Below are 13885 nucleotides of genomic sequence, written 5' to 3'. Positions count from 1 at the left end.
AAGAGGCACAAAATCTGATAAATGAACCCCTCCCCAAAGAGCTAGGTGAACAATCCAGGAGAGGGGGGAGGAAAAGTAATAAAAAATGCTTGACCAGGCACCATAAATCACCTGCATCTCCCCCTCTCCAAATAGTGAAATAATTATCATTGGTTCCATTACAGAAATAAATCTACTTTGCACCCTGATCTGGCACCACTGCAGATGACGAAAGCCATTCTCAGGAATTAATTGATCAAGGAATAAACCTGTTAAGTGTATAGATTTACTGTAAACCAAGACCATTAATTTTAGAGTGCGCGGCGACGCAACAATCTGCCCAGCTTCCCAGTGCCTGGATGCACAGGGAATACACAACACAGCTGGGCCCAGCTCTGCTGAGGAAGGTCCAACTCCAAGTCACTCCAGGGGGTTCAAACTCACTCACATTTCATCTCAGCGAGGGCTCTCTGATGTCTTACCACCACCAGGGCTTGGGTTGTGGTGTAGAGAACAGCCTAGAGGCTTCTCAAGGGTTCTTTTTATTCACTGCAGCTCCTTCTGTTGTACTCCCGGGTGACCTCCATCTTCCTCTGGCTAGAGAGGACTAGGACAGGACACTGAGGGAGTTGCTCAGGGACACCAAGGCTGTGCTTGCTCCTCCATGGAGGAGTGTGTACCTGCTTTCTCCTCTCTACATGTTGAGAGGCTGGAAACCAAACTTAACAGGCACTGAAAATCCTCATCTGGCTGCAAGCCAGGGAGGAACTTCATTTTTATAGCTTAGACCAGGAGCAAGGTAGAAATCTAAGCAGACATGGTCAGAAACATATTTTATGGGATGAAGGGAAAAGGAACAACAGAACAGGAGCTTCTGCAAGAAAAAAAAAACAACACCCCATGAACTCAGGCAAATGCAAGCACATAGAACTTATGGACTGGAGGCAGAGAAAAGCACAAAGCAAAGCAAAGAAGGGGGAACCATCTCCTCCACATTCTACTACCTCTGCAGTACCTACAACACTACCCCACTGGTTAAACTAACTGCAACCTTTCAGCTGTGAGAACAGCACCCCTCTGTTACATGGCAATGCCATGAGCAAACTCAGCAGCGAGGCTGTTCCCAGCATCAACAGAAGTCAGAAACCATCAATCCAGCACTTCTCCCTTCAGTAATCCTACTTCTCTGGACCCCATCTTGAGCACAGGTAACTTTCAGACACACACGTGGAGTGCACCTCTGAAACATGCATTGTTAAAAATAGTTTCCATGCATTTTATTGCTGGAAAGAAGAGAAGGGAACAAGAAAATGAAGTTTATTGTGGGTTTTTTTTGCAGGCTCTATCTTATTTAATCACTTTTCAAATTCTGCCCTGGCACCTGCCTAGAGCAAAAAGGCTGAGATGGATGGTGGTTTCCCCTCGTTTCCCTTGTGTAAGAGGCCAGGGTGGCATGAGGAGTCCCAGGGACAGACCCCGTTCGCTGGAGCCAGGCGCCATCTCCCGGTACAAAAGGGAGTGGGGAAGAGGAGCCTCCTCCCAGCTCAGCCACCCTGCGGATACAGCCAAGGACACTACACCCCAGCAGCAGCAATGAAGGTATTCCAGACATTACACAGCATCCTGCCTCCCCATCTGATCACAAACACTCTCCTCTCAAAGCTGAGCAGCCAGAGAAACAAGGAGAGGGGTCCAGCTCACAACATTTCCACAAGAAAGGCTGCTCACAGCAGCCAGGTACTACAGCAGCCCCCAAGCAGATAAACCCCCTAAATGGGCCTTCTAAAAACCCTTGACATGCAGGCTAGATTATTTTATCTCCAACTAGAAACAACTCGGTTTTTTCCATTGCACTCAGCTGCTACAGACACAACTACAGCAGAGCATGTGGCACAGAGCCTGGCTGGCTGCTCTGGGTTTGGGCAGCACAGCCACCACCACTGAGAGGCTGCTTGTACCTGGGAAGATGCCATCCTGGGTACGGAGTGAGGCCTGTGGAGCCACATCATCCCCACGTCTGCTAACCTGCCTCCTGCTTTTTTACATCCTGCACACTGGCCTTGGCTCAGTGAAGAATCCAGGGTGGGATTTATTTTTATTTTCCTCACCCTAGAACTCATCTGCTGGGTTCCCAAATCTTTGAAGCCTTACAGAAGTAACTGTACTTCATGCCAAGCAGCCCTGTCCACCACAGACTCCTACAAATTCTATTTCCTTCTCTTGCTAAAACACCCAATTCACCTTTACTTGGCCCTAGACAGCTGATTTATCTGCCTGGACAGGTAGAAAACTGCCTGGATTCATCTGCAGGACAATCAGAGCTCTACAACAGCAGTGGGAAGCAGCCTGAGCTCACAGGGGATGGGAAGAGGGATGGATGCAGATTCTTAATGATCGTTTAAACCTGCTTATCTTCATCACCACTTGGGAGCTTTTCCAGACCAGGCGGGTGGTGTTTTAAAGCTGAGAATCTGGTTAACAGAGCTAACAGGATTGCAGAGATCACCAGAGATTCAGAAATTCCCTCCCTGCTCATTATAAACAGCCATTTTAAAGCACATAAAGGTCATACATAAACATACAAACTGATGGGAAAAGAGAAAGAAATTCTCAGCAGAGACATACTAAAAAACAATAAATACATTCTAGTTCTTCAAATATTAACAAATATGCACAAAAAAAGCATCTTCTACTGCATTTACTAAGACTTGATTCTGTACTTTGGCACAGCTAGGTCCTGAGGCAACTCAGTACATTTTTCCTTGAGGTTTTGTACAATGGGGAGGATTATCTGGTCCAGACTATCCAGATTGCAACTTCTCCTCTACAGAGAATTTAACCTGGGAAAGAACAACCTACACCTCAACTTCCTCACTGCCTCAACACACAGGTGCTCACAACACATCTTTGGCTGGAATACTTCCATCAGAAGCAGCCTTCAGACAATTCCAAGTCATCTAAGAGTAACAGCCCTTCATAACTGCTCTGCCACATCAAGCAAGACAGAGAAGTACAGATAAAAAAAAAAAAGGAACACAAATAATCTTACTTACTTTATACAGCCAATGATGACCTGGGTCAAAGGATAGATCAATGGCTCCATGACCTCACTAGGATAGATTGTGCTGAGAACCCGACACCAGAAATACAGGCAGTGAATATACTGCCAGTTATAAACAGACTGGAAGTTCTCCTGCAGGAAAAGGAAAAAAAAAAACAAGCACAAACTTGAAAATGTGGCATTTCAGAGGAGTTCAGTTTGGTTTCTCTACAGGACTCATTTCATCCAGCACTCTCCAAGAGGACATTGTGTACTGCTTAAGAGAGGAGTAACTAACAGTCTGGCTGTTATTTTGATGCCAATGGCTGAGCCACCATTCAGTAAGTTCAGATGCTCCACTGGCAACCTCACAATTTGGTACTAGTCAGTGCTTTGGAGGAAATAATGAGTAACACAGACTGCTTTTCTCCACAAGTAGGCTCATTTGAGGAGGATGATCTAACGACTCAGCTCAAAGCAGATGGTGGGATGTGGCCAAGAATTAGGAAACCTTTAACTGTTCCATTTACCCACAGTCCCTGGTGTCCCACAAGTAGGAAGGCTGGAAAGTTGTACCCCTCTGTGACACCCCTGTGAATTGCCTTCTGGTCTGTGCAGGCCAGAGAGAGGGTAGGAAGCTACTGATTCAAGCTTAGCATCTGAATTCCCCCTCTTTGCATCCCAGTTCCTTTGGTTGGTTATGCAGCAGCTTGTCCTTCCCACTTGAGGACTGTGTAATGAAAACCCCCTATCCAGCACCCCACTAACTCTGAAAGTTACTATCAGTGCTCATCTTAAAGATGTTCCTACAAACAGTCACTGTCAAAGCAAGGACCAAATGATCAACTCAGCATTCCTCCCTGCTTTTGGAAAAGGCACTACACAGGACAGTTCAGTTTTTTGTCAACTGCAGAGTAAAAGTGACAGCAGAGCTGAGAACAAACTTCCAACTCTTCCTCAGCCAGACTTTATGGTTGACATCAAAACAGGCCAGGGGTGCCTGGCATGCAATCACACACTGACCCAGCATTCAAGATTAAGAGAGATATTTTTTAAAGAATGTTTGGACAACCCCCTTGCCATGTGCTTAAGCAGCCCATAGTGCCAGATTAAATAAAAGCCTGAAAAATGCAGGAGTTCCCCATAAGGACACCCATTCCGAGGAGTTCTGTAGGCCCCAGCTTCCCCCCAGACTGCTGAGTCTGCACTTCACAAGGTGCCTCAGCTCCAACTTGTGTTTGTTTCAGACAGACTTTCAAAGTCCAGGCCACCTCCTCTTTTGCGTGGATGGAGCAAGATGTGCAAGTCCTGAAACAAGGACAGAAAACCTCAGCTGCAGCCACTGGACCAAACCTTGCAGTAGGGACTGAAGCTGCAGCTGGAAACAGTAGAGTTCTCCCAGCTCTCTGCAGGTCACTGAGATGTACCAGGAAGCTCTGTTCTCAGCTGCTCTTGCACAGCACAGAGAAGCAATCTGCTCCTGTAATCACCTTCTAAAATCACCCACTGCTCCATTTAAATTAATTGGCTTATTACTTGGATTTGTATATTTTGGTTATGCTATTGTCATTTTAAGTTCCTACAACCCTCCCCAGCTGTGAAATCCAGTGGATTTAGGTCTTGTCTGGGCCAGGACTGAGGGTGTGAGAAGCCAGTGCAATCCAATTAGGGCCTAGGCAACCCAGACTTAATTTATCTCTGCTTATTTATCCCCATGTCTGAACAGCAAGGAGATTTAACTGGTCACCAACCCTGCAATGTTTGGGGGCAGCTGAACAATTAATCTATAGGGGTCTGTTTTGCTAAATATGAATAAAGCCAGGATTAGCAATCTGACTCAGGTTGCTGAGGTCAGACTGGAGGGGGCTGAAGCCAGGGCTGCTCCCAAAAGGTCTGAGCTGCTTTGTTCAACTAAGTCCTTTCAACAGTGTGGCCTTCACTGGAAACATGCACACACCCAGGTGGTTCCTAATCTTCTTGACCTCAAGGTTTTGCAACCAGCAGCTCCACAGGGTGCCAAAAGGGTGCCCAAGGCAGAATACAGAAAGTGCATCACAAACTCTTGCAAGTTGGGGAGAGAAAAGAGACCTGAACCCTCCAGTTGTCTTTCCTCTCCTTCCTTGCTGAAGTTCTACACACCAGCAGCTATGAGATGAAGCTCCCAGCCCCTGGAAAAATATTCCTTGGCATGTTATGAAATGGGTTAAATGCAAGGGTTCTGTTTTGGGCCCATTACTACAAGAAAGACATTGAGGTGCTGGAGTGAGTGCAGAGAAGAGCAACAAAGCTGGTGAAGGGTCTAGAGCACAAGTCTAATGAGGAGCAGCTGAGGGAACTGGGGTTGCTTTGTCTAGAGGAAAGGAGGCTGAGAAGAACCTTATTGCTCTCTACAACTGCCTGAAAAGAGGTTGTAGTGAGGCGGGTGTTGGTCTCTTCTCCCAAGTTACAAGAGATGGAACAAGAGAAAATGGCCTCCAGTTGTGCCAGGGGAGGTTTAGATCGAATATTGGGTACAATTTCTTTACTGAAAGGGTTGTCAGGCCCTGGCCCAGGCTGCCCAGGGCAGTGGTGGGGTCACCACCCCTGGACTGATTTCAAAGCCATGTAGATGTGGTGCTGAGGGACATGGGTTAATGGTGGCCTTGGCAGGGCTGGGATAATGGTTGGACTCCATCATCTTAAAGGCCTTTTAACAACTCCATGATCTATAACCACTGTCATTTTAGAGACACTACCAAAAGCCTGAACCATCTACTGCAATTTTCCCCTCTCTAAACATTTCCCAGAGAGGGGGGGGACACTCCTCCCACACCGAGGGGCACTTACCCTCTTCTTTATGGTCATGGCACTGCGCAGGTGGATGGCCAGCTGGCGGATGTAGATGAAGGCATGTTGGTAGGAGGTGTGTGTGTCCAGGGCGTACATCTCGGTCAGCGTGCGCTGCATGAAGCTGATCATGGGCAGGACGTTGGGGGAGGTGAACCTGGAGTTCTTCACAAATGCAATGTACATTTGCTGGGCAGGGAAGAGGACAAGACACGACCACGTAAAACAAGAGGGTAACGATGGTATCAGGGCCACAAGAATGATCAGAAGGCTGGAGCACCTCTTAGGTGAGGGAGCTGGGCTTGTTCAGCCTGGAGAAGACTCTTGGAAGGACCTTATAGTGAGGTTCCAATAGCTGAAAGGAGCTTGTAAGAAGGCTGAGGAAGAGCTGTTCACAAGGGCATGTCACATGGGACAAGAGGTGATGGTTTTAAGCTAGAAAAGGGCAGATTTAGGCTATACTTTAGGAAAATGCTCTTTAATGTGAGGGTGGTGGATCACAGGTTGCTTAGAGAGGTGGTGGGGGCCCCCTCCCTGGAGACACTCAAGGTCAGGCTGGATGGGGCTCTGAGCCATCTGGTCTAGTGTGAGATGTCCCTGCTTATTGTAGGGGGGCTGGACTAGATGACCTTTAGAGGTCCCTTCCAACCCAAGACATTCTGTGACTTTATGATTAACCTTCTCCACCCACTTACCTCCAAACCAGAGGCTAAATGTTCTTTTTATAAAACAAGACACCTCCAAGGCACATTCCTCCAGCAGGAAGGGCAGAAGCAGGATACCACTCTGACCTGAAGCAGAGCTTCTTATTCATTTAACTTCATGGAGGTAGCCACCATCTCCAGCACCTACCCTACCCAACAGGCTCATGCTCTAAGGTCTTGGCATATCATGTGAGAAAGAAAAGCTGCAGAGCACAGAAGCAGCAGCCTTACCTTGAGCAGGGGACTCAGATATGCCTCCTTCTTGTGGCGGCAGATCTTGTTCAGCACTAGGAAGGCCAGCACTCTCACTGTCTCCTCACCTGTGCTCCATAAATTAATTGCTTGCTGAAAGAGAAAATAAAACCAGAGGTCAGCCAAGGGACAAAGAGCCTTTTTCCTGGTCACACAAAGGCCTGAGTTTCCCTCATTCACACTGAAAAAGCAAGCAAGGAGGAAGATGACACAAAAATGGGAGGTTGTATTATCACAGTATCAGTCACAACAGCACTGGCAGCCATCCTGGCCTCATACTCTAGCTGTGAGACCATGCAAAAGGGAAAGGTTAATGTTTCCACCATCAAAAAAGGAAACTGTCCAAAACTACCATATCTGAAAAATATATGCACTTTTATTCATGTGCTTAAATATACATTAGAGTTTCTGAGCATAGTGCAGGTGACAATCTAGGCTTTGCAAAGCTTCCTCACCATCCTCTAGACAACACCACCACACCAGACTACACATTTTGCCAAGACATCTTCCAGCCCAACAAAAAGAGTAATTTTAATGTCTCAACTGAATTCTGCAAAATACACTGTAATTACACTCCTGTTCTCACCACAAACACTAAATTCTAGTTTCTCAAAGAACACTATTAAAGCTGCACTTGTCTCTGGAAAGGGGACACCTGGGTTTGATTTCAGAATTTACCAATGTTTTTTCCCCTCTGGGCAAATAGGTTGCAATCCTTGAGATACATCTCCTGGTGGTAGTTCTGACCTACTTCTACTTCCTTGGACATTCACTGTATTAATACAAATGATAGAGCAGCAGGAGGGTTTGGAGCCAGAGGCAGGACCTGTGCAAGGAAGCACTTCAGCTGAGAAACATCCCTAGTCACTCTGGTACTAACCTGCTGATTGAGCACCCAGAGCACCATGAAAAGACCTGGCATGAGCTGGAGAGGGGTAGTTCAGTCTGTGCAGAGGTCTGGGCTGACAGACAGCCCACCACTGACATGTATACCCACTAATCTGAGTTTTACACACCTCTGCACTGCATAAAGCAATCACATATTGGTCTCTGCCTTGAACTTCTCGAGAAGCAAATTAATAGATTTTATTCTTCACAGGCCTGTCTGAATTTGCCTGTTCAGAGTATGGATTCATTTGGATATGGCTGACCCTGACAGGAAGCATCTGGTACAGTTGGACCACAATCACAGCTGATATACCCAAAAACTACTTAGCTTCTTTGCACTAATGAACTCTGCAGGAAATCAGAAAGATTGCAGTTGCAGGGCTGAAAAAGCCTACTCAAAAATCCCAAGCAGATCTGAGGTGCACCAGCCTCGTATCACTTACACCACTCATCTTTTATCATCAGAGGGTTCCCAGCCTCATGGAAATGTCACTTTGCAGCTTTCCATTTAAATGTCACCCTGTTGCTCCCTTCCCCGCCTCCTCTGTTGTTCTCAGTGCTCAGCAGTTGTGACTAAGTTTCTGCAAAAATATTCCACCCCCAGCTCCTGAGAGTGAAATACTATCCCAGACACACACACAGGCAGGAGTGTCTCCATCTGTGGTGAGGAAGCAGCTTCCCCACAAGCCCTCCACGTCACTCTGCGTGGGGATCAGTAGTAGTTACACACAGAGCCACATGCTCACTCCCCCCAGCTTCATGGCAGAGGGCCTGGAAGAGGAAGCAGAAGTCCCTTTCAGGACCAAAAGAGGAGCACAAGAGACTGAACTGTTATGGGAACCAGCCCAAATATGATGAGAAGCTGAACTGAAAGGGTAAAGGAAGTGCCTCAGATCCAAGTGATGTACCAGAGTGTGTCACCTTACCTTGAGGAGTGCACGGCACTGCTTGGGGAAGGACAAATAGTAAGGGACTGTGGAAATGACATGCTGAAGGACTGCAGCACCAACTGAGGCTTCTGTTAGACAAGACAGGAGCTATGGAGGGGAAAAAAAACCAACAAACATTATCAGTGTGTAGTCCTCATCACCTCTTCCCTTACCGTCAAGCATCTGTGCTTTGCTGTTTCCAGGTATTTCTGTGTTACCAAAGACTGGAAGAGCAGCCTTCCCTATGAAGATCAAACAAACCCCCAAAAGCTTTACTGGGAAAGGAGCAGACACTTGGCAGGTTAAACAACTCCCCTGAAAGCACATCCATCCTGGTAAATGTGAGTACAGGCTGCTGGACTTGGATGGCTGATGACACCTGAGCTCATCCCAATAAAACCTATTCTTTATACTACAAAAGCTAAGTCAGTAAACAGCTTAAGACATCTCAGATAGCACAACACCAGTGCCTCTGTCATCTCACTACAAATACTCAATGCACCACAAGGACCTCCTCAGGCTACATAAGGCTTGGCACACAGCAACCAGAGCTACCTGACGACTTACTGGATTTCACTAGGATTTCTTTAATGGGAAGCTGGAATACTACTGGGTATCAATAAGCTAACTCCAGCTCAAGGAAAAGGTTAGACAAACTAGTAAGAATCAATACGTTGGTATTTCCAGGTTGTTCAGCTCAGTCCACCTGGAGCCAAACCCAGTTTCTAGTTTGGAGACAAATTTCTAATTTGAAGGCAAAGGCAAGCTCAAAGTCACTCCAGTGGGAGAGGTTCTGCCTGGTGCAGTGCCCCCTCTTGGCTGCAATCCCAGTTGCTGGAAGCAGAAGCATTTTTCCTACTTTGAACTTTCCTCCTTGTTCCCCTCCTTGCCCTGCAAAGATTCGGGAGTGAGAGGATCTCCTTTGCAAAGACCCTCACAGACCAAGAGGAAAGGAGAAGATACTGGTCAGAAACCTCCAAGTCAGAAAAACTCTGTGGCACAGCCTGGGACTGAGGGCACTGGGAAGCACACACAAGAGCTGGGATGACTTCACTGGGACTGCAGTGCCAGCTTTTCCTTTCCTACTGCAATCTTCTGCTGCTGGCAAGAGGCACCACAACTTGAGAGGAAAAAAAAAGCTCTTCTGATCAAATGCTCTTTCTGCTAAGTCATTCTGCCAGTTTACAGCTGAGAGATCAGCACTTGCTTTGTCTTTCCTTATATCCCCTTCTCTCAGCTTCTGAAGAATGAGTATTACAATGTTGTTGCTTTGTTTTTAATATTCCAAATTTAGGGATGCAAATAAAAAAACTACAATAACTGTGGGGAAAAAAATTCCTTCAGAAATAATAAATTAATTTTCTCTGAAACACCAGACACCAGCAGCTTTGGATGGAGGGGATATCCTAGTGAGATGGAGCATAACTTCACATAGGACATCTCCAAATATGATTAACATAATATCATCTTAGTATTTACTACAAGTAGCAAGATCACACTGCCAAAAACTGAATTCATGATGCAGAATGCAGGAGCACAGCACTGCAAGCTACTTCAGAAGCCCACTAAATATTAATGTCAGAAAAATAAAGACAGAATGAACTGCCAGAATGTTAACCCAGACTTTCTTCACAGGCTACCTATTTTGACCCAACTATGCAAATGAACATCCAAATTGTTAGATCAAATACTTCCAAAGCAAGACAGGGAACTGAAAAGAATCTCAGATGCCCTTGCCAGATGCTCTTGCCCACTGCAGCCTCAGCCAGCAAGTCTTATTTATGCTCCACTACAGAAGAAGGCATAGAAATGAATACCCAAGTTCCCAAGAATTGTGATGACCCGAAAGTTACTTTTAAACTGAAATAACTGTCTTTTCAAAAGGAAAAGCATTGAAGCTACATTGTTGCCTGCTTTGTTAATTGTTTTATTGATTGTTCCTAACTGTCCCCTTCCAAAATAACCTGAACCAAAAGCCCAGCCATGCACAGACTGACCACAAACATGTTGAAATGTCTTACTTGTATGGTACCGCTGAGGTACACTTTTACATCCTGTCGTAGCTTGCTCCAAAGTGGGCTGGTGGAAGGGAGGACCATTCTGGAAATGAGCAAGAGTTGGGTTTAGCTTTAAAAAAACCCTACCAAATAAACTAGTTTTCAGCAGCACAAGTAAGAGATCCCTTCCTTGCTGTTGTCAGGGAGTAAAAACAAGTGCTCGCAAAGCGAGAAGGAACAATTTTGCCATGGGTGAAAAGAAGTAATTCTACTCTCTAAAAACTGCCTGAAGCACAGCATTGGGAAATGCAGTTCAAAGAGCTTCCCAGCAGAGTCCCAGACCTCTGGAAATGTGAGAGAGAGAGCTGTGATAGCCAGAAAGGCTGGGTGGAGACCTGAATCCCTTTCACTGATATTATCTCACTGCTTGAGAACAGAGCAGGCTGGCTTGTAGCAAAAAAAAATATCTATTTTTGGGATTAAACTAGTTGTGAGACATTTGCTCAGTCTCTTCTAACAGTCTGCTCAGGAAGCAGTATCCCCAGGCCAGCCCAAAATTCAGACATAGTCTGTAGAAGCCAGGCCTGGGAAGGAAAGAGGCTGGTATTTGCACAAAGCACTGGAATTTACTTCTCAGACTAGGCACCACTGTCAATGAGGAATCCAGAGTTTAGCTCACTCTTCCTTTCATCTGTGACAGGGAAATTAAAAATAAGTGCCATTAAAATTACCCTGAAAGCACATCTAAAAGGCATTCAGTTCTCACTCTCCCCAACAATGGAAAAGAACAAAAGCTTAAACTATTAAGTATTAAAACTGAATCCAGCTGAAACCCCAGAAAGGACTGAGATAAAAAGTTTCATCCAGCAAGACTTCAGACTGGTACTTACTGGATCTCCAGCACCTCTTCCAGTTGCTCCCAGGTAAGCCATCCTGTTACCTACTCAGTGATGAGCCCAGCCTGACTCTGAAACTCTCTGAGCACCAACCCACACTACAGCCAGAGGATTCCCAGCTCCCAGGCAGCAGCTGAGATTTTAACACTGTCATTCCTCCTCCCTAACCAAATCACTTTGTGTTGCTGAATGTGACACAGAGGTACTGGATCAATGCTGCCATTCTGGAACAGAATTTATTGTACTATTCTTTTTGCAGTTGCATGCTTGTTTCCATTCCAGCTGTGCCCTAGCTGCTCTAACTCAGTGCTCCTGAGCAATTCCAGATCTCCTTCTGTTGAAGCCACATGTCCTCTGCAAATGGGCAGAGCCAGTATAACAGAGGATGCACTTCTGGGGAAGAAAGGAAGAACCTGGCTAAAATGACTGTAAATTTCATCTCCAAACTCCTCAGACTTACTTTAGTTTGTTCTTTGGGGTTTTCAAGAGAAGCAGCTTCTGCAGGCAGTGGAAGAGGTCCCGGATGCAGAAGGACACAAGGGCATTGAACACTGGTTAAAAAAGAATAAATATTAAAAAAAAAAAAATCAGTAAAGCATTTTAAGTGATTTTCCATATATGCCTGGTTTCTCAGCTAACCTGAAAAGAGCTCCCCAAGGAGCTGAAGGCAGTAATTCTTGTAGCAGAACTATTGTGCTCCCACAAGATTCCAAAACCCATCAAATTGTCTTAGCCTAGAATTTTTCATCTAAGCAGCAAGATCACGAAATCACAGCACCAGGCACAAAAGAAGCCTGACCCATGACTAGGAGTCTGTGCTACCACCAAGTGCTCCCAAAACATAAGAATTAAAGGCACTTGAAAAAAAAAATAATCACAGAAATAGACAATGTGAAACACCAGAGGAGATACAACTGCATGGACTCACCACCAGGGAGAAGATAAGCTACTTAAGTGAAATGAAGCCTGTGAAAGGGTAAGTTAAGTCCTGCCATGACTTATCACCACCACACTCTTCCAACAGCTAAACCTTCCCCACCAAATGGCTTCCCTTCTCTCACAGAAGGACTAAGGTGACCAACTTACCTGCAGCATCAGTGACTTGAAACTTGCTGGGATCAGCTCCACCACTGTCTCCTTTGGTGGTTGCTACAGCTGCTTTAAAGGCTTGAGTGATTTCATGGAAAAGCTTTGGAGTCAAGTTTCTCTGGGGAAAGAAAAAGGGTTGCTGAGGAGAAAAAGCAAGCAATATTCTGGAACTCTGAAGCACTTTGCTGGGACAGGAATTCTTGGAATTCATTGTAAGTTTGATTGCAAAAATACCTCCTTTTTATAATGCAAAGGAAAATTGTCAAGGCAGTTGCTCACAAGTGCTACTGGCCAACCCTGCTCCAAAATGGACTTCTAGGGCTTTTAATTGCTTGGAGGTTGAGAAGCAATGAATCAGCTGCAAGCAACTACCCAATCTGACCTTTCCCTCCCCCTCTCAGTCAGAAGCAGCAAGTCATTTCATCACAACTCAAAATACGACTCAAAAGTTCTCAGAGCTGCCAAAGCTTAGCAAGAGGATGAAAAATCCAAAGTTAACCATTCTGACCTCTTCTGAGCCACACAAGTTTCTCTAGCTTCTCCCTCAGATGGAAGACTCTTGCAGCTCAAGAAAAATTGCAAAGACAAGTAACAGTGAAGCAGCAAGAGCTCTCTGAGTATGACCTTGTTTGTAGGACATACATCTTCTCTGGGGATTTTTGTGAAAGATGAATGAGTTGAAAGTTGGTTTCTTAAAGGCAGTGATAGATGAGGAAGAACTTTTAAAGGCCACTCAAATGCCCTGTATTCCAGCTCCATGCTCACCTCTGCAGCTTTCTTCCATTCTTCAACCATTTTCAAGCTCACAGGGATGAAGGAAGCTCTCTTCCGTTTGACCTTTTTATCTTCTTCCTCCTCCTCCTCATCTTCATCACTTGCTTCCTAGAGAAGTCAATACCAAGAGAAAAAGGCAGCAGGGACTCCTGTTAATGCTGTTATCAGCACTTTGTGTGAAGCACTGATGAAATTACAGGTATTACAAATTCCAACAAAGCTCCTTAAGCCCTGCAGCTTTGCTACATCAATACAACGTGCAACAGCATCAAACATCAAGGAGGAAACAAATCACTTGAGGCACAAGAAGGTCTCCCTGGGGAAGGAGACACAAAACCAGAGACACATTTCTAAGGCTCTGCTTTCACAATCCTTAACAACCTCCTCATGCTCAGTTCAAACCCACAGCTGATTTCTGGATTACAAGCTGCACACCTGCAGGTGATCTTTGGAGAAGCTCCTCCCCAGCCACCTGTGCCTCTAGAAGCCCAAATATACTCAGGCCTTGCAC

At 45.6% G+C, this 13885-nt stretch overlaps 1 protein-coding gene across 1 annotated transcript in view; it reads right to left on the bottom strand.

Annotated features, from left to right (window-relative positions):
• NOC2L (NOC2 like nucleolar associated transcriptional repressor) overlaps positions 1 to 13885 on the bottom strand; it is a 42449-nt gene that overhangs the window by 27267 nt on the left and 1297 nt on the right. The window contains exons 4-11 of the mRNA XM_051637207.1: positions 13366 to 13482; positions 12598 to 12718; positions 11972 to 12062; positions 10640 to 10718; positions 8616 to 8726; positions 6781 to 6894; positions 5846 to 6034; positions 3033 to 3172 (exon numbers count right to left, since the gene is read on the bottom strand). Of these exons, the coding sequence (XP_051493167.1) occupies positions 3033 to 3172; positions 5846 to 6034; positions 6781 to 6894; positions 8616 to 8726; positions 10640 to 10718; positions 11972 to 12062; positions 12598 to 12718; positions 13366 to 13482 (962 nt within the window). The remainder of the gene's footprint in view (positions 1 to 3032; positions 3173 to 5845; positions 6035 to 6780; positions 6895 to 8615; positions 8727 to 10639; positions 10719 to 11971; positions 12063 to 12597; positions 12719 to 13365; positions 13483 to 13885) is intronic.

This window comes from Apus apus, chromosome 20, assembly GCF_020740795.1.
Source record: "Apus apus isolate bApuApu2 chromosome 20, bApuApu2.pri.cur, whole genome shotgun sequence".
Classification (NCBI taxonomy): domain Eukaryota; kingdom Metazoa; phylum Chordata; class Aves; order Apodiformes; family Apodidae; genus Apus; species Apus apus.
Note: the sequence above shows the minus strand (reverse complement) of the source record. Positions and strands in the feature narration are given on the sequence as shown.